At 40.4% G+C, this 18747-nt stretch overlaps 1 protein-coding gene across 1 annotated transcript in view; it reads right to left on the bottom strand.

Annotated features, from left to right (window-relative positions):
- The window catches only part of sardh (sarcosine dehydrogenase), a 60172-nt gene that overhangs the window by 32612 nt on the left and 8813 nt on the right, over positions 1-18747 (bottom strand). Inside the window, 5 exon segments of the mRNA XM_022198205.2 lie at positions 25-166; positions 316-406; positions 7723-7809; positions 11522-11651; positions 15689-15793. Coding sequence (XP_022053897.2) covers positions 25-166; positions 316-406; positions 7723-7809; positions 11522-11651; positions 15689-15793 — 555 coding nt within the window.

The following is an 18747-nucleotide window of genomic DNA, read 5'->3' as shown; positions in this document are numbered from 1 at the left end:
CCGGAGATCAAACCACTCATCTACCTGATGTAAAGGGTCCCTCCTCATGTTCCGGCTGGCCAGCGGCTCATCAAACGGGAACACCACCGAGTAGTTTTTAGCATACGACTCGTGGCTCCTCTCTCTGAGCCAGCGGCTGTTGCCTGTCAGCGAGTTATGAAAGCGCCTGAGACAGGAGGGAGAGGATTTCAAGTAAACGAATGTTCATTAAGCGCCACAACCATTTAGATTTCACCGAAGCTTCTTGTTTACTCTGCTGCCTGAGGTTCAGAATGCTAAACTTAGGCCTTCGTGTGTTCGTGTGCGTTCATGTACCTGATGTCATATCCGTACATGTCCTTTTCGGGGCGGCCATGTATGACCCAGTGAGCCAGCTCTCTCCCGCAGCCTCCTCCCAGCATCATACCTGACACGGAAAAGAGCAGAGACGATGCAGAAATTGTTGAACAGCATCCCCTAATCACATTCAGTTTAGCTCCTGCTGAGATAATAAGTTTGCTAATCAGTTTAAAAATCAATTGCTGAAGTCATTTAATAGACAAAACAATTCCTCTGGGTTTTGGGCTAGGACTGCAACCAGGTTTTCTCTCTATTGTGGTGCCACCGTGAAGGTTTTATGACCTGCTTTGTTAATTGGGGTTGCACTTACCAACGCATAATAGACATTTTTGTTTATTAAACCATCAGAAATAATAGGTAAAATAAAGATTTCTGTCAAATAGGGTCACACAGACTCATGAGCTTCACTGTGTGTGGACTGATCATGCTTAATACCGTGCAACCTACAGCTATTTTCATTATCAGTAAGTCTGTTTATGGTTAATTGTCTCGTAACTGAAATGTCAGACAAAATGCAGAGCCCAACATGACACTGCTATATCAGATAGCCTGCATATGTCGTGCACTTGACAACTCATGATAATTGTAACGTGCAAAAAAACACCAAAAAAAACCCAGAAAACCATTCTTTACAAAAATACACATTGCTATCCTTCTTTTGCTCAATACTGGGTCCAATAAACAAGGACCGGATGGGAAATTAAAGTGGAAAATCTCAACAAGAAATAGGGGCTTGCCTCCCTTCTCACTCCCCTACAGTACTGCCTGTCTGGAGGACTGTGAGAAAGTCTCATTAAGTTGGAAAGGAAAGAGAAAGAGGAGAGAAAACGGTGCAACGGAGCAGTTTTGTCCTCTGCCACAACCTCTACATGCCATATGAGCTACACAGGATTGTTCTGACCTTTGTTCCATCATTTGACCCTTTGCTCACAGGAGCCCCTGAGCAACCTGACCTCATCATCTGCACTCAACAGCTGCAGCGTTCTGCTCCAGCCCAGCCAACAAACAAACACTGGCAAATTCAATATTTCATCCATCCTGTCCCAAAAACTGCCGGGTTAATGAGCTGGGCCCCTGTCCAAAAACTGCCGGGTTAATGAGCTGGGCCCCTTTTAGCAACCCCCTGCTTGTGTCGTGTCGCTGCTCATTTGCATACATCACGTCTGTGTGTGTGTGTGTGTGTGTGTGCGTGCGTGCACGAACACAACAACATCGATATGCAGCAGCACGCGCAGTGTGTCCTTGCATCCCTCCTTCCTCCCCTCCGTCTCCATCCCTCACAGCGTCCCCTGTATCTCTCATTACTTCAATCATCTGCAGGCACTGTCACTCCGAGCCTGGGTGGACATTTGAATGGCTGGATGGGTGTGTGGGTGCAGGGATGGAGAGAGACGGAGGGAGGGAGGAGGGTGAGAAGAGGATGATGGAGTTGTCCCAAGACAATGTGGGGACAACCAGCAAGACGAGGTGGCACTGATAAATGTCACCCGAGATAACCACACTGATGTGCGAGCTCCTATCAGCATCTAAACCCTCATGCTCGTGCTTCCCCCTCATCTTGTCATTCTCCCCCTCTACGTCTTTTTCGTACTTCCCCTGTCCTTCTTCGTACTATACGTGTCTTTCTCTGTTGCTGAATAGCTTATGCTCTGCAAATGTTGTCTCCTTTCAATGTCGTTGCGTATCACCCTCTCTCGTATATTCTGCATGGCTCTCAGATTACTACTGTCTGCTGACATTTACAGTGGCGCTGCTAGCGATTCCAAAGATGCTTTTGGGTCAATATATAATTGCGGGACTTTTTGTAGCTTAGTTGACAGGTATCATAGTTGACATTTTTGCTGTTTTCAGGCCTGAAATCAACATGGCCGCCTATAACCAAACACCACATGGAATTTTCACGCAAAGATTCTTCTAAATATTTTCTATATACAATTGAGTAAAATTGAAATTGAAAGTTATTCCTGAAGATATTGTAGTAAACCTGTTGACATGCCATAAATCCACACTTGACTCACACACTACTTTATATTAAATAACTCAGAAAGCCTTGGAGTCTTTCAGTCTTTTCTTCAGGAGGAAATGACATCATGTGGAGCAGGTCATGTGATCTGGAATTAACACACTTCCTGGAGAGGTGTTTTTGCATTGAGGAATTTAGTTGAAAGATACAATTTGATATTTTCCAAATACAATTTGATATACTGCCAAAAAAGAAATATCTGTCATGATTATCTCAACTAATATAAAGAATACAATCAAAACAATGATTGAATCAGCTCATTTTATTATTGTTTAGCTAATTAGAAGGTGGTGATTGAATTTGGACGTGTATTTAGTTGACATTTTACTGATATCCAGTCATTTTTTATGATTAAGTGATTGTTTCCATAATAAATAATCATGGAATCTGTAAAGACGTGATCATAATGTACATAAAAATAATTAGTTTTTTTTTTTAACTTTTCCTAAAAACGTATGCAAGATATATCCCATGGACTTCAAAAGTCCTTCCAACTATTATATTGCACCCTTTGTAAACGAGGAAGGAAACACACAATTGTTACTTATTCCTTTTCTAGTAAAGAAGAACAGTAAACTTTTAGTGGTAGTAGTACCTAAGTCCAAAACTGGTAAAACTGGTTCAAGTTTTGCAGAACTGAGGCTTACCAAATGAGATGCAGTCCAGGATTTGTTTTACCGAATTTAAACACACAAGCTTGTTGCCAGGGGAAGAAACCTAGCTTGGCCTAGCTATCTCTAAGGCTGCAATATTAGCCGATCAGTTAACTATTCAATTTATCACTATTTTTGGTAGTTGTTGAAATCAGTTGAATCAATTTATAAGAAATTCTAGCTTTTTAAACGTGAAATTTTCTGATTTCTTTCCTTTTCTACAACAGTGTAAAGCAAATATCGCGTGGGCTCGTGGTACATGAATTAGCATTTTTCACCATTTTCAAACAACTGCCTAGATAATTATGAGAAAACTAATTGGCACAATTGGGGATAAGGAAAATAATCGTCTAGCTGTCCCAAGGCTTAAAGCATTACGCCTCACCAGCTTCTATAAAGATGCCCTTTCTTCCACACACTCTCTAGTGTTTACAGCTAGTTGGTTTGTTTTCACGCTTGAAGCGGTTAATCTGTTTGCTTTGCACTTTGTGGACGATAAACACACAAGATGCACTATTTAAATAACTGAAACGAGAGTCGGCGTTGGATTAAAAGCTCTTCCCTTCTTGCATTCTTCATTTTCAGCTTGTCTACACAGTCAAGCGCTCCAATTAAATTGTGTTTTTGGGAAATATGTCCCTTCCCTCTCTTGCCAGGACTTAGACTGATTCCAATCTTCTCTCTTATATGAAGCCAGATCCTGGAGATAGAAAATCCACCGAGCAACACAAGTAAAGCTCCTTCAATCATGCTAGCGGTTTTCACATCTTTCCAGCTTCTGTGCTATAGCATCAATATATTTATCTACCTCTCAGATAGACAACAGTATCCCCAAATGTTCCTATTCATTTAAAAGGTTAGAGCTACAACAGCAAGGTCTTCGGCTGTAAATAAATTCAGATGAATGATGATATCTGCTGACAAAGAATTTAAAATGACAGCATTGATGGGCAGATAACGCCTGTCTGGTGCAAAGTTTACAATTTAAGGTTTGGAAATGGTACACACAAAATAAATGTGGCCCGTTTTACACGTAAGCTGAAGTAGTTTTTATACTGAAAATGAATGCACACTGTAATCTACCAGTTTCTAGATGCACACTGTATACAAGTACATTTATATAATAAAATATGGGCTTATTCTGTCCACAAAATGTTTAACTAAATACCCAGCTCTCAACTAGATAAGCAGCTGAAACTGAGCCACTACCAGTTTATCATCTCCTCAGTTTAGTTTGATGTGTCATGGCCCTTTATTTGACACTAAAGTGACATTCCTTGAAATGTGATTGAACAAAGAAAGGATATCTGAGTGTCTAGCTACTGTCTGGTTAAAATGTTGCTCTTGAGTTGACCTTATAATTAGTGAAATGGGTCCAAATAGCATGAACAGAGGGCATGCATGTCTGGGAATAACCGAGGTTTGGCTGTAATCTGAATTGGTAAATTTCTAAATATTTACACCAATACATCATATGTGGTGTTTCACAGCAAATTTGGAAAAAAAAACAACACCACAGAATTATAATGAAAAAAGCCCAAGAGCCCACTTTGTCAGCAAACTATAGATTCTCTTAAGTAGTCTTCTTACTGTTTCCAGTGAATAAGACGCCATGCACTAAGGAAAAGCTTTCTACATCACCAAAAACGAGTTGTAAATTTTAAATCCTGACTACATTTAATTGCCACTGAATACTGTACTTTGACATCTCGACTCGCTTCACTTTCAAATGAACAGATCTGTGCTCACAGAGATGAGCTTGTTTCGGTCCACTGCTCCTGTCTTTTACTTCTTTTTTCTACAAGGATTCAAACAGCTCCTCTTCAAACCTCAGACCCTCAACATCAAACCTCTCATTCAGCTCTTTATCATCCACAAGCACAACTACAAGGACGAGCTCCAGCTGCTTTTTGCATTAGTGACTCTGCCTTTGCATGGCGTACATCCTCAAACACAGGAACTTTTTGTACCTTATAATGTGGAGGAAAAGCCTCACCTAAGCAGCAAACTACATAATGAGGTGCCGTTACTGTGATTATGAGGAAAGTGGTGATGCAGCTGAGGGGTTAGAGGTGCTGCAGTTAAAAGCAAGAAAAGAAACCTAATAAATAGCAAAGTAAATAAATGCACTGCAAGCTAAATGTTCAGTGTGACGGTTTTGACGAAAGAAACATAATAACCAAAGGTTGCTAGGCAACAAATACACTTGTAGCAGTCAAAAGACTTACTGACTGCTCGGAAACCAAAATTCAATATTGCAAGGGAGGCCAACTTAATAAATGTACTGTGCATTCAATGATGGATTTCTTTTCGGTAAATGTAAATCTATTAACTTTGACCTGTGGTTTCCGAAATTTCCCTCCTCTCATGACCTGCCTTGAGTGGGTCGAACGAATGAAAATGTGAAACTGGCAGAAGGTTGTTTTCCTGCAGTGGAACACAGACAGAAGGAAGAAGAAGATGCAGGAGAGGCTGAAAAAGGGACGACATGGGAGAGAAGTGGACATGGTCGAAGCACCGTGGATCCTGAGTGGAAGAGTGAGGCACAGACAGGTGGATGTGGACCATCACTGCTCTGCCTGGTCAGTGGAAAAACACTTATTATCAAATCATTCTTTAGGAGGTGTAATATTGGACCCATTTCAGTGAGCTCAGTCCCAGCATGACATTTTAAAATACACACTAAAGGACAAGGGACTGTTATGCACTTTCACTCAAGTACAAATGTCTTTATTTGGTTAATTGTGAAGAAAAATTTAAATCTGAGTTGAAATAAGGAGCGGATTCTAGAAAATGTATCAGTCAATAACTCAAATTCTGATTTAAGTCCAAGGTGATGTCTTTAATTATTCAGTGAAGAGTCTCACATGTGAGGGCGTTTTTTATTTGGAATTTTGATTCATAAACCAAAATAAACACAAATAAATGGTCATAATTAATGGTGTTTAATGTTAGGAGGGCCACAAAGCAACCTTTTTAGTTTCAAAGTGTATAAGAATTGCAGGTATGTGTGTTTTCTATGTGATAAGAACCAAGAGGAAATATTTTTTTTTACTGACAGCATGTAATAAGTAACTGGTTATTATTAATAACACAACAATGTATATAGTTACAAAAGGGAAATACAGAAATATAGAGTTAACATCACTATAGGATGTTGTGAAGGGTATTCCGGGATACAGTTTGCTGTTTATTTGACAGGTGGTCATTCACACTCATGGAAATTTGAACATGTACCAAAATTACTTCACTGACTTCAGGCACAACAAATAACAACCCTTAAAATCCTAGTAATAGTCTTTAAAACTAATTGTTTGGCTCCTTAGGACATCAGATTTCCATTTGGTTAAAGGAGGAGTGGTGTATTATTCTGTTTTTAAACCTTTTTTTGTAAAAGTTTTAGTCTATATCTTGAAGGAACATGGATACAAAGCAAAAACTATTTGAAGTCCAAGGTGGTGACTTTAATTATTTTGGTTGGTTTGTCCAACAGTCCAAAATTCCAGGATATTCAGTTTGGAACCAGTGTCTCACATGTGAAGGCTGTTGCTAGTAAATTCTTGGATTTTGGTCCCACAAATTGCACAAACCATTATTAAACCAGCACAATTAGTTGCAATTAATTTTCCTATAATGACTAAAAGCTTAATAACAACAATTTCAGCACTGACTAATTGGGAAAAAGCAACACGGTCCAGTGTGGAAGAGATAAGAAAGGATTGCGCAGCTCAGATATGGGAGTGCAATGAGCGCCCGTTACCCTTACAGTAGATAACAGCGCACTACAATCAGAGTGATGGACAGAATGTTTGCTGGATAAGTGGTTGGGGAATAAAAGAGCAAGGAGGAGGTGCTCATGAGCAGCAACAAGTAGGCATCAATTTACAAGGATCCAACTACACATCTGAAGCATAAAAACAGAAAAGAGAAAGAAGAAAGCCTGTGTGAGCGTTGAGAGCTGCCCACTCATAAGGACTCCACCTCCCAAGCTTTGTCAGAACAACTCAAGAGCCAGACCCGTAGTCTTCTGAGGAAAAAGCTTTCTTTCAACTGCCTATTAATGCTTATGGTTATTGCTTTACCCTTTACGCCCCCTGCTCTCTGTGTTTTTCAGGGATACATTTCTTCTTGTCTAATGTCAGAGGTAAGCTCATCTTTGAGGAAGTAACGGAGCGACTTGGGTTGTTTGTGCATGTATTTGTGTGTGTCTCCATGGGCTTTGAAGAATGAAAACTATTCCATTATTCATTTGATGCCTTGAGAGCATCCACAGAGATCGGTGAAGATTGGGCTCATAACCATGCTTTGACTATTTTACCTTTTCCCCTACATTCAACCATATATTTTTCATTTTTTTTAGACCCGTCTCGCCCTATTGTTTTTATAGATTCCTCAAGGATAAAGTTTAAACTAAGGCTGTCAAAATTAACGTGTTAATTAACACAGAATGACTCAAAATCCTGGAATCACAGCATTCGGTTCTCAAAATTAATATTCGGATACCACCACAACGACCAAATATACAGATATTCAGGTCAAGGCCTAATTTAATCGTGACTAATCGGAATTAATCCACCCTGTGATTAATCTGATTAAACACTGCAATCGTTTGACAGCACTAGCTTAAACCACAGCTTCTCTTTTCTTGTGTTTCTTTAAATCTCTCCCCATGATTTCCTTAGATCTTTCCATCACTGAGAAACATACCAGCACTGTTGAAGCCGCAGCCCAGGAAGTAACCTCTGACCTCTGGAGCTTCTCCCATCAGAGGCTTATGGTCTGCGGTGAATGACTCTGGAGAGAAAAATAGAAAAGAACTTTGTAGATAAAAGTGTAAAAAAAAAATGGAAGACGCACAACCGTACCACAGAGGTGACACATCGTTTCCCAATAATTTGTCCAGCAGTATTGGTGATATTTAAAAGACTTTTTTTCTCCTCATTTTATTTATTTATTGTTTATTGATTACAATCCAACCAGGCCTGTCAGGTGATCAGGAGGATGTGTCTGATAGCATCTCACGAGTTCATACCAAGTCTCAGGTTCTTAACATTTATTGCAGTGGATTGATTGATGTTAAACATTACACTGCCAATCACATCGCAACACCTGTCTGGAAAACTGAAATTAGATATTTCCCTCCAAATCATTCCGCCCAGAATTAGATCCAAGTCTGGTGAAGGGGCCTTTAGTACTGTGGTCCTGCATTCCTGAGCAGATGTCCACCGACTGAAATGACTGGTTTCACCCATCAAAAGCAAACTTTTCTTCATCCTCAGCCTATGGCAATTACTATGTGTGTGTGCATGTCTGTGTGAAAGGCTTGTTTCTCATATTGTTTGCTATTTGTGTGGTTGAACAGAGAGTTCTATTTGATGTGTTTTGCAGTGAGGGACATTCTCTACACATTCTGCATTTCACTCACTACTATCATGACCTTATTTATGTCGTTTGTGTTTCCTATTTTTCTCATGTTAATGTCGGTATAAATGTACATTTTGTCGTTTCATGTAAAGCGCAATGAGTTTAACAACTGTAATGAAATGCGCTACATAAATAAATTTGCCGCTGCCATTTAGGGAGTTTTAAATTAATCCAGTTTACAGCAACTGTGACACTAATTAGGCCCTATGTAATAGAGAGAAAGCTTCATACATATAATGTATAAGGAGTATAATTGCTCCATTAAGCTGAACAGAAAGAGAGTGAGCTCCAAGGTCATGCTCCTCTTTTACTGAGCCTAAAGCACATATGTTCATTATCTCCCATATGCATACACACATTCATGTTATTAAACGTGTGAATACGTTCATCAGCAACATTCGCCTGCTGAATGTTCAACTGGACTTAAAGTGAAAGGCCACAACAACAACACCACATATATTGACTTCACACTCAGCTTGTCTTCCTCTACTTTGCCGTTTCTTTCTGTCTCACTCAGATTTTCTTTTTAGTTCTTCTGCTCCATCTTTCACTAGTCCTGTCCGTTTTTTTGTTTGTTTTTTTATAAAACTGCATACCAGGTGTTGCTTGTCTCACCTAACAACATCATTGACTCTCCAAACGGCTGCATCTCAATATGATAATGAAAAATCCAAGTCGATACCGAAACCATCCGGCACGGCTGACAGTTCAGCTCACTCAGCCAGCTTGGCGACGTAATGTTGACTGCACAGGAAGTCAGGGTTGAGCTAATCAAACTATCTCCTCTACAAATAGGACACACAGCCTGCTAGTTTAGGTACTCATGAGCGAGTGCAGTGCGGGAGAGTGAATGAGATACTTTCACAGACGGATACATTTCACTTTTAAATTAGAATGTGTCCAATCTAAGAAGTGTCATGAAAGTTGCTTGTTCCCCGCTGCAATGCATGATGTTTGAAGGAATTCGCAGGTAGGATTGCTTGAAGGATTTTCTCAAAAATTGATTTTCCATGGAAGTGGCGTTACGGTCTGTGTGTATTTGTACTACCTTTGGTGTGTCAGTCTGTTCAGACAGCCAAATTGTGGGGATTTGCCTCCTTTTTAGGGACAAAAAGCCCAAGTCCCCACAGCATAAAACAATACATTTCAGTATGTAGACGAAGGATGTTCATGATTATTGGTGAATCAATTAATTTCTGCTACAAATTGAACCAGTTTACACTTATATTAAGCGATGAGGCAAAGACAAAGGAAGAAAATAGCATAGCGTAGCATTTTTTGTTTTATACTGAGAAGAGGTGGAGGTGGTCACTCGAACATCTAGGACGGGCTTGTGTAGCAACGAGCACCAAGACAAAGACTTTTGGGATGCTTAATGGGATCTGGCCAGAGATGGTGCAGCTGAAGTCTACTAGGCGAGCATTCTCAATATTGATAGCTGGTTAAGGAAGCCATTTTGACAGTAAAAGTCATATGATCATCCGGTTGTGGAATTATGTCCACTTTATCCCACTTATGTTAATGACTAATTGATTATTGACGGACAATGCAGTTGACTATCAGTTAAAATAACTGATTGAAATTTACACCACTTCCTCTGTCGTACAGTGAACACTGACCCCCTCGTCTCTCTTTTTGGATTGCCCCTGGCACCTGGTTGGTCCAAATCCTCACACGTTATTGCTTTTGCCACCTTGCTTGCCAGGAGGCTCATTCTCCTTAAATGGACTCATTCATCTCCACCTACACATATTAGATGGATTAAAGACATTTTACAAAGCGTGAGACTCGAGAAAATCAGATTCTCTCTGAAGGGTTCCCTACAGGCCTTTCACAAAATCTGGCAGCCTTTTCTATTTCATATAGACATCTTACATATTGAAGATGAAAACCAATGAACCACTGAGCTGATGATTGTGTTTATTTTTTTATTATTACTGTTATCATGATTTTCCCCTCCTCTCTTCTTTCTTGTCCTTTTATTTATTTTGTTATATCATTTCTCCACTTATCGATACTACGATCTGATTGTCCTGTCCATTTTGTTACTTGTGGTGTGAATGACTGCGATTGAGTGAGTCGTTTGGGTAGGGAGAGAGTGCTTGCCTTCAAATGCACTTTGGTTTCAAAGAAGACATTATTTTCAACTGTAGCAGGGTTTAATACATTTGAGAGATGACCACTGTTGTGCATCTGTAATGTATTGGTATATCATCCCATAAATGGAAAAATCAATAAATTTGCACCACTAATGTAGATGTAGTTTAAGGTTCAGGTAAACGTTATGGTTAGGCAGGTGGTGGTGTTAGAGCAAAGGCCAATTCATGCTGTTTGTATGTGTACCATGTGATGGAAATTCTGTCATCTGTCCAGGTCCAGGAGGGTCGACATCGACACCCCTACGGACGTCCATGAGCAAGCCAAAACTTGTGACCATAAGCACGACACATACTGTAAACATGCCAACGGGGCAGAAAAATAAATGGTGCTCAAAGCAAATGCTTGTTTTGAGGAGAGGCTGTGTAGGGAGATTTTCCTTCATCCACAACTTCATATTTCATCTTTAGAAGAGCGGTAATCGAAGTAGTTGCAGTTGGATTTTGAAAGTGCTTTTAGTTGTGCACGCTTTCCATCAACGGTGCCAAAACACCGTGGGATGCTCTGAATTCTCCAGAAACCTTGTGCTATGTTTGCCCACTGTGCTTTGGATGGGAAGGAAACAAACTCCAGCAGCAGGCTATCTCATAGCACTTGGCACACCTCAGGAATATTCAATGACGTGCTGCTACAGCCCAATCTGCAACTAGCTGTTACGTCCCGCAAAAAGGACAAAGACAAGCCAGTCATCTACGGGAGATGGGTTTGTTTTTCTGTGTTCTGTGAAGGGCAATCCAACCGTGTGCAGACTGACGTGTAGCCTATAGATTGCACGGTGTAGTGTAAATAAAACCATGTATGTATCCACTGCACGTGCTCAGAGTCTGCACTGGTCAGCACACCGGGATGTGGAAGTGACCACAATAAATGCAATACACCATGAAGCAATGTAAACACAACTGTATGCATTTGTGTGTTTGTGTACCTGGTCCACAGACGGTGGATTTAATGCCGGTTTGCTCCAGAACAGGAACTCTGTTGACTGCGCCCTCGATATGCTGCATGAATACATCCCAGTCCAGGTCAAACAGGCTGAAGGCAAACTTATCGGACACCTGGAAAATGAAACGCACAGGAATACATGAGCCACTTTTTCCTATGACCTTCGAAAACTGGCAAGGTTTTTCTATTACTGGGAAAAAGGCAGCTGCATCTTGAAGGATTATTTCTTGCCATGTTTAATCAAAAAAAAAGAAAAAAACACATATTATAAACTCATTTTCACAGTGATTTCATGTTCCCAAGTAAATTATGCATTCTGCTTGAGGAACACTCTGATCTTCATAAACAGGGAGCACATCCAGTGAGAAAAATTGAAGGAAAAATTTGTAAGAAAATGCAAAATAGCAGCTAAAAATCCCATTTGTGTAGACAATGGAGGGTATTTTTTGTATTTTAATACGCTCTCTTCAGATTTTACCAGTTAATTTTATGCAAAGTAAACACAGAAATATTCAAAAATGAAAAATCTTCATTTGAATCTGGACAGTAATGTTTGATGTGAGTGCACCAACTTAAAGCCAATTACAGCAAGACTACTGCGCCCCTTTTTCTTTTCCTCTCTTATTATTTTTGAAAAGAATGCTGTCATGTCTATCATGTGTGACTGTAGACGGTGAACTGTGGAAACGAGGCACACACTGAAGCCACACCACATGCAGCAGCGTCTGTTGAATCGACTCTCAGCAGGGAAACATCTGTCAAATCACACCATGCCCTCTCAGTTCCTTGTCCAAGCCTTAATTTGCACCCATCTGGACTTCTCCAACTCCCTCCTTGTCAGTCGGACCGAAATGTAGTCTTTAGCTCCTACAACTCATGGCCAGCAGCGTGGACCGCCTTGCCTTAAAATCCTCCCCTCCTACACTAATCTGGCTGACTCAGGGGCACTCAAAATTAAAAAGTCCAGCACACGAGCTTGTGCTCTGTGCAGCAATTTTATCAGTCACGTATTTCTCTCTGTATTCTGGCAGCGAGCCCATCATTCCTCCACTTGACTCCTCTCCGTCCTTGCTCCTTCATAGTGAAATAAAATTCCCAAATCTTACAAAAAAGAAGCACAATTTCTCGATCTATCAGAGGGAGGGGCTGCTTTTCTGATTCATAGCTGTCCTATTCAACAAATCGCGCAGAATAACAGCATTAAGTTGCTCTCTGAAATGTTAAATGTAAGTGATTCTTTAAGTTAGAAGCCTCCAGTTCGGCAGGAATGGTGGATGCATACTGAAAGGAGCTCCCGTGGCTTCAAAATTAGCGTCAGTTGTGACACTTTCAGTTTCGATTAAGACTTGAATGTCACATGGATGTTTGAGCTGACGGTAGCCGCTTTCATGTGAAGAAAGAGTTCTGCATTATTATGGGGCGGTGACACTCGACGGGAGTATCTGAGGAGCGCTCTTTGTCCTAGACACCACACTTCTTCCAATCCCTCTCGAGCCATCAATCCTGTTCATCTTCACTCACGAGGCATCCTCTATTCTCCCCGTCTCCCTGCTAATTCTCCTTTCTGTATCTGCTCTTTCTTCCTCCCATCCGCCTCAAGACATCAAAGCAAATGCTCAGCTGCAGAACGAGAACAAAAGGAGACGTTTTCTGCACAAAGAGATCCTCTAAAATGTAAAACCACCGAGGAGTCTGGAAGCAAGCGAGCAGCCAGACAGAAAGGACAGAAAGTCAGCAAGTCAGGCTGGCAGGCAGGAAGATATTTGTCAATGCCCTGCAACAAAACAACGTCTGAAGCCCTTCATTTAATTGTGAATGGTACTGGTCCAGGATTAGCTTGTACTCGAAGATCACGTATTTAAAGGAATACCTTCCAAAACCTGCCGGCCCATTTAAACTGCTGTAAGAACATGTCCTTGAAGGAACGTACATATCCATTAAGGCCAAGCCAACCTGTCAGTTCTAAGGCTTTTATAAGAATCAGTTCCCAAAGTCAAACCCCGTCACATCTTAAAGAATCAGTCTTTCCATAGATCAACTGCCTGTACAATTACTTTTTATAGTCGCCAAAGTGTTGCTTGAATAATTGGTCCTCAAAGCCTCTTTCAATTTAAGCCTTTTAAGGAAATACTTTGGTTTTAATGTTCCACTAAAAGAGATTTCAAGACTAGCGGAGCTAAAAATACAAAGTTTGCGGTGGGTGGTGCTAAAAGAATAGGTATGGGGTCATTAACATCAAACGGATTTATATCTCCTCAGGGGCATGTATTACACTCATCAATCTGCCGATTAGCAATGAAATATCTAGTGTGGAGGCAATAAGATATGCAAGACTTTAGTGATGGATGACAACATAGCACCATTTTCATAACTTTGCTTGCAGAGAATGATTCCAAAAAAAACTTTTCAAATGCACTAGCATCGTCACTGTACAAGCTGTGGAAGTTTCAGGATTTGAGGTTTCTGTTTTAAATAATAGAAACTAGTTCAGTGTAGGTGGGCACAATTTAATCTGACCTGAGAAACTTAGTCTGACCTGAATTTGATACCCAGCTCTTTCTACGGCACCTACCAAAGACACTGAATCCATTAGACCCTGTCATTAGCGCAGGAAAACAATTTAAGTTATCATCTCTTTCTATTCAGCATAACTGCCTTGCCTCAGTGCACCAGCAGATACTCCTCCACTGTCATTAAGCGCTTGCTCAAAGGGAATTGTTGGGTGTCTCTCCATAATATTATAAGGTCCCTAACCTTAGCATTTAAAGTGTCCCGAGATGACTATTCATACTTTTTATTTCTTTTAGTCATGCAAATGTGCAATATTAATGTTTTATCTCAAATGGAAAGCACTTCAGGGCAACTTCTGTTGTTCTTAATGAGCTATATAAACAAGGATGACTTCACTTGACGGATAAGTACATAGGAGGCGTGACCAAAAAGTTTAGACCTGTTGTTTGTGTACAAGGTATTTTTGAATTCACTTTCTATAGTGTACAGCCGCTTTTTAAGTATAGTTACTACTTTTATGGCTTTGCGGTTAGCAATTTCGCCTTGTAGCTAGAAGATCCTCGGTTCACGTCTTGAACTTCCCAGGATCTTTCTACATGGAGTTGGCACGTTCTGTGCATGTGTGGGTTTTCTCAGGGTACTACGGCTTCCTCCCACAGTCCAAAAACATGCAGAGGTTAATTGGTAATTCTAAATTGTCCGTAGGTGTGAATCTGAGTTGCTTGTCTGTCTCTATATGTAGCCCTGTGATGGACTGGTGACCTGTCCAGGGTGTCCCCTCCAGCCCCCCGTGACCCCGCTGAGGATTCGTGGTGTATAGACAATGGGTAGATGACTAGTTATACCTTTTAAAGGAAAGTCTGACATTTTTGGAAGCTCATTAGTTTCTTTGAGAAAGTTAGATGTGAGGATTGATGCCACTCTTGCGCCCACACATCTCATGCCTCCACCCAAAACCAGAAATAGTCATATTGGCATTTCTCTTTACGTAAGAGTTATGCAAACGAGATATGCTTAGGGTAACTAAGCCAGCCTTATGGTAGATATGTTCTATGTACTGTTGAACAGCGCCAGTTTGGCTGTTTCTCCTGTTCCCACTCCTCATGCTAAGCTAGGCAGCTGTCTCGTGGTTACAGACATGTAAGTGGTATCAGTCTCTTCATCTAGTCCTTGGTATCAAAGTAAATACGCATATTTCCCTTCAATTTTAAACTTTTTCTTACATATTTTGTCTGTCTTCTGAACTATCTAGCAAAACTATAATAAAGTTATTCTAACATATGATGAAGCTGCTACTCGAGCAAAAGATCGGCATTCTCTCTTCCACTGCTGTAGAAAAGATTAGTGAACACACAGAGAGTGTTGTAAGCGTCGTTATGAATACAGTTTGACCTCCAAGCTAATACAGAGGCAAGTAATGAAGACACTGAAAAGAAAAGAGGAGGTCAAAATGACACAGAAAATGAGACGTATATAAACAGGATTAAAGTATATTCAGCCTCCTTATTGACATATTTGACTTTTTGTCAAACGGCAGACGTTATGTCACGCATCACTCAGGCAGGCAGACAGTCGGTACGTGAGGCTCCACAATAACAGAGGGTGAGATGGTTAATCATTGGACAATATTCAAGCTTACCTCATCCCAGAAGATGGGGTTGTGCTCATAGCCACCCACAGACAGGGCATCGCCTTGGAGTCGAAGGTACACGGACGCATCGTGATCCCTGACATTTGGCATGTTCTGCAAAGAGCGAAGATTAAAATGGAAGGTTTCAGCAATCAATGCATGAATTAGAGAGAACACGGTGTGCTGCAGGGGACAGCCAAATAAGGACATTTTATGCAAAGTGTTTTCATTGTGGTTTTTTTCTGTTGCAAATGATTTGTTTGGCCTTTAAACTGTCGAAATGCAAAATGCAACCTAATGAAGGATCAAACTGTATCTAAAAAATAATAACTCTCCCAGCAACAGATGAAAAATATTATTTTGTAGTGAAAAGACAACATGTCTGAAGCTGGACCAGAAAATGTTCAGTTTTCTTATCTAATAGTGGACTGAAACTATTGATAAAAATGTACTTTTCTTACAGCAAAGAAACGAAAGCCATTACGAAACAAAATGAGACCACAATGGGTTAACAGTCACATTTTTTCATCCCTCCTCACATATTTTTAGATGGTATTTGGTGTTTTTGGCTCTTTATACTGGGAAATATGTACAAGTAGGGAAATACAATATGGGATATAACAACCATAAAGAATCTTTCCAGCAGCAGTGGTTCATACCATAATGAAGCATAGCGTTTCTTTATGTCTCACTTTGCAGCTACTGACATACCATGAAATCTTCTTTCAGAAAAAAACAGCACAGAGATGCATTCATCCCGTTGTGTGCCAGCAAACACTCTCACCTAAGCGTTTAATGAACAGTTACACTTTAAGTATGTTGTCTCATCTGTATTCATTCTGTCAGGAGGGGCTTTTTTCCTTCTCAAGTCAATTGGCTTTCCGGGTACAAAACCAAAATACCAGTGAACAAGCTGACATTTTAAAAACGGCTCTTCACGAATAACAAAAGCCAAACTGCTGCGTTGAGTAGAGTCTGGCAGCTTTACTCCATGTGATCAATACTGAACGTTGCACTACTCTCCGTCCTTCAGGTTCACACACAGATGAAAACATCCAGCAGTTACTAAAAAGAAAAGCTGGTATTTAAAAAAAAAAAGAAAAAAGAAAGCTGCCTCCCAGGATAAACACGCCACACACCAAACACACGGTCAGCATGAAATGTTTGACCTGACAAGTTGGTGGGAACAGATTTCGTGATGACATCCGAGTGTGCGAGTGTGTCATTTTGTGTGCAGCAGTAATGCTGGTTAAGCTCCTCTTAAACTACATAACACGGGGAAGCGCTGACAGCCAGCCTAAAAACCACCAGCCTCTGGAGGATGAGCAGTCATGCTTGTGTACACTAACTAAATCTAACACACACAAGACTCACAATCACAGAGCTACAGCCAGCCATGTACACAAACCACGTCTGACATGTGTTGCACAGTATATGTGCACAGCTGCCTCAGTAGTTCTCCCAGAACACACATATTATCAGCATTAACAGCTACAAACACAGCAATCTCCCTCATTCTCCTACACAAACAGCCACATCTCATTCCAACACACACTTAAAGCGATTTGGAGCATTATGGGCTGGAATCTGTTGGGCCACAGTGCCCCCTGTTGGTTGTACAAGCTTAGTGCAGACACATGAAGGAGTTTGTCTTTAAGATGAATTAACAGTAACTTTTAACTTACAACAAACACTCTATAAGGATGAAAACACATTATATGGACAAATTAGATACTATCATGAAAATATGTGACACTTGTTAGAAACAGAGACACTATGCGGGGGAGAATTGCCTTTAAAGAATCTTGAGCAGGAGTCTGTTAGAAAATCTGCTTTGCAACGGGCAAATCAAGAGACACCGAGCCAGTTATGTTGTTTCACTGACAAAGTGTTGTGAAACTTTGCGTAGTACAAGTATAACCGGTGTGGGGAAATAGTTTTTAAATATACTACTTTGGTAAAAAGTCACCAAACATTTGGCAAAGTTCACTCGAAATGAAAAACAGAGGACCACAGTTAAATATTAAGAAGCAACAAGCAGAGCTCAATTATTTGTGTTAATCAAGCAACACTTACACTACTGTTCAAAAGTTGGGGTCACCCAGACAATTTCACGTTTTCATGACAACTCACACTTTTATTTATGTGCTAACATAATTACACAAGGGTTTTCTAATCATCAATGAGCCTTTCAACACCATCAGCTATCACAATGTAGCATTAGAACACAGGAGTGATGGTTGCTGGAAATGTTCCTCTGTACCCCTATGGAGATATTCCACTAAAAATCAGCCGTTTCCAGCTATAATAGTCATTTACCACAGTAACAATGTCTAGGCTGTATTTCTGATCCATTTAATGTTATCTTCATTGAAAAAAAACACTTTTCTTTGAAGAAGAAGGGCATTTCTAAGTGACCCCAAACTTTTGAACGCTAGTGTAACTCTGGTGTGTCTGAGCCAAAGAAACAAACAGAAAAGCTGTTGTTATCAAAAGCCTCTACAGTCTGACAATATAGGAATTTTCAAACATATCTTTATTGTGCAGGTGAGGTGAGCATTTTCTGTCAGGATATGTTGACCACAAAGTGAGAAACCGAACAAAATACCTTTAAAAGAATCATATTCTTTCAGTCCCCATACTATGAAGGCAGAGAGACTGCTGTGCCAGATGTTGTCATGGATCATATTTTTCACTTCCATTCTTTACAAAGTATTGTCAACCTGATTATTTGCATTAGATGTTATAAGAAGAATCCCTCTTCGGTTTATGTTTCTGTGGTTTCTTCTATTTTTCCCTGCCACTGCTGTTTTGTGGACTTTTCTTATAAGAACTGAAAGTCTAGAAGAATCTTGAGACAAATTTGTGGTTTTGTTATATTAGACTATGCAGATTAGCCTAGCCGCGCTAGACAACCCACGGCAACGAATTTAATTCTCTGCCAGGGTGGGTCTAGTTACCCTCCATAAGGCTCGAGGCTGGATTCTCCTAAAACTGGCCGGACCAATCACCATGAAGTGTAGAGTCAGAAGGCGGGCGTAACTAAGTGACGACAGAGGCGTGATGAT

Source organism: Acanthochromis polyacanthus, chromosome 18 (genome assembly GCF_021347895.1).
Source record: "Acanthochromis polyacanthus isolate Apoly-LR-REF ecotype Palm Island chromosome 18, KAUST_Apoly_ChrSc, whole genome shotgun sequence".
Lineage (NCBI taxonomy): Eukaryota > Metazoa > Chordata > Actinopteri > Pomacentridae > Acanthochromis > Acanthochromis polyacanthus.
This window is presented reverse-complemented; position numbering and strand designations above follow the sequence as displayed.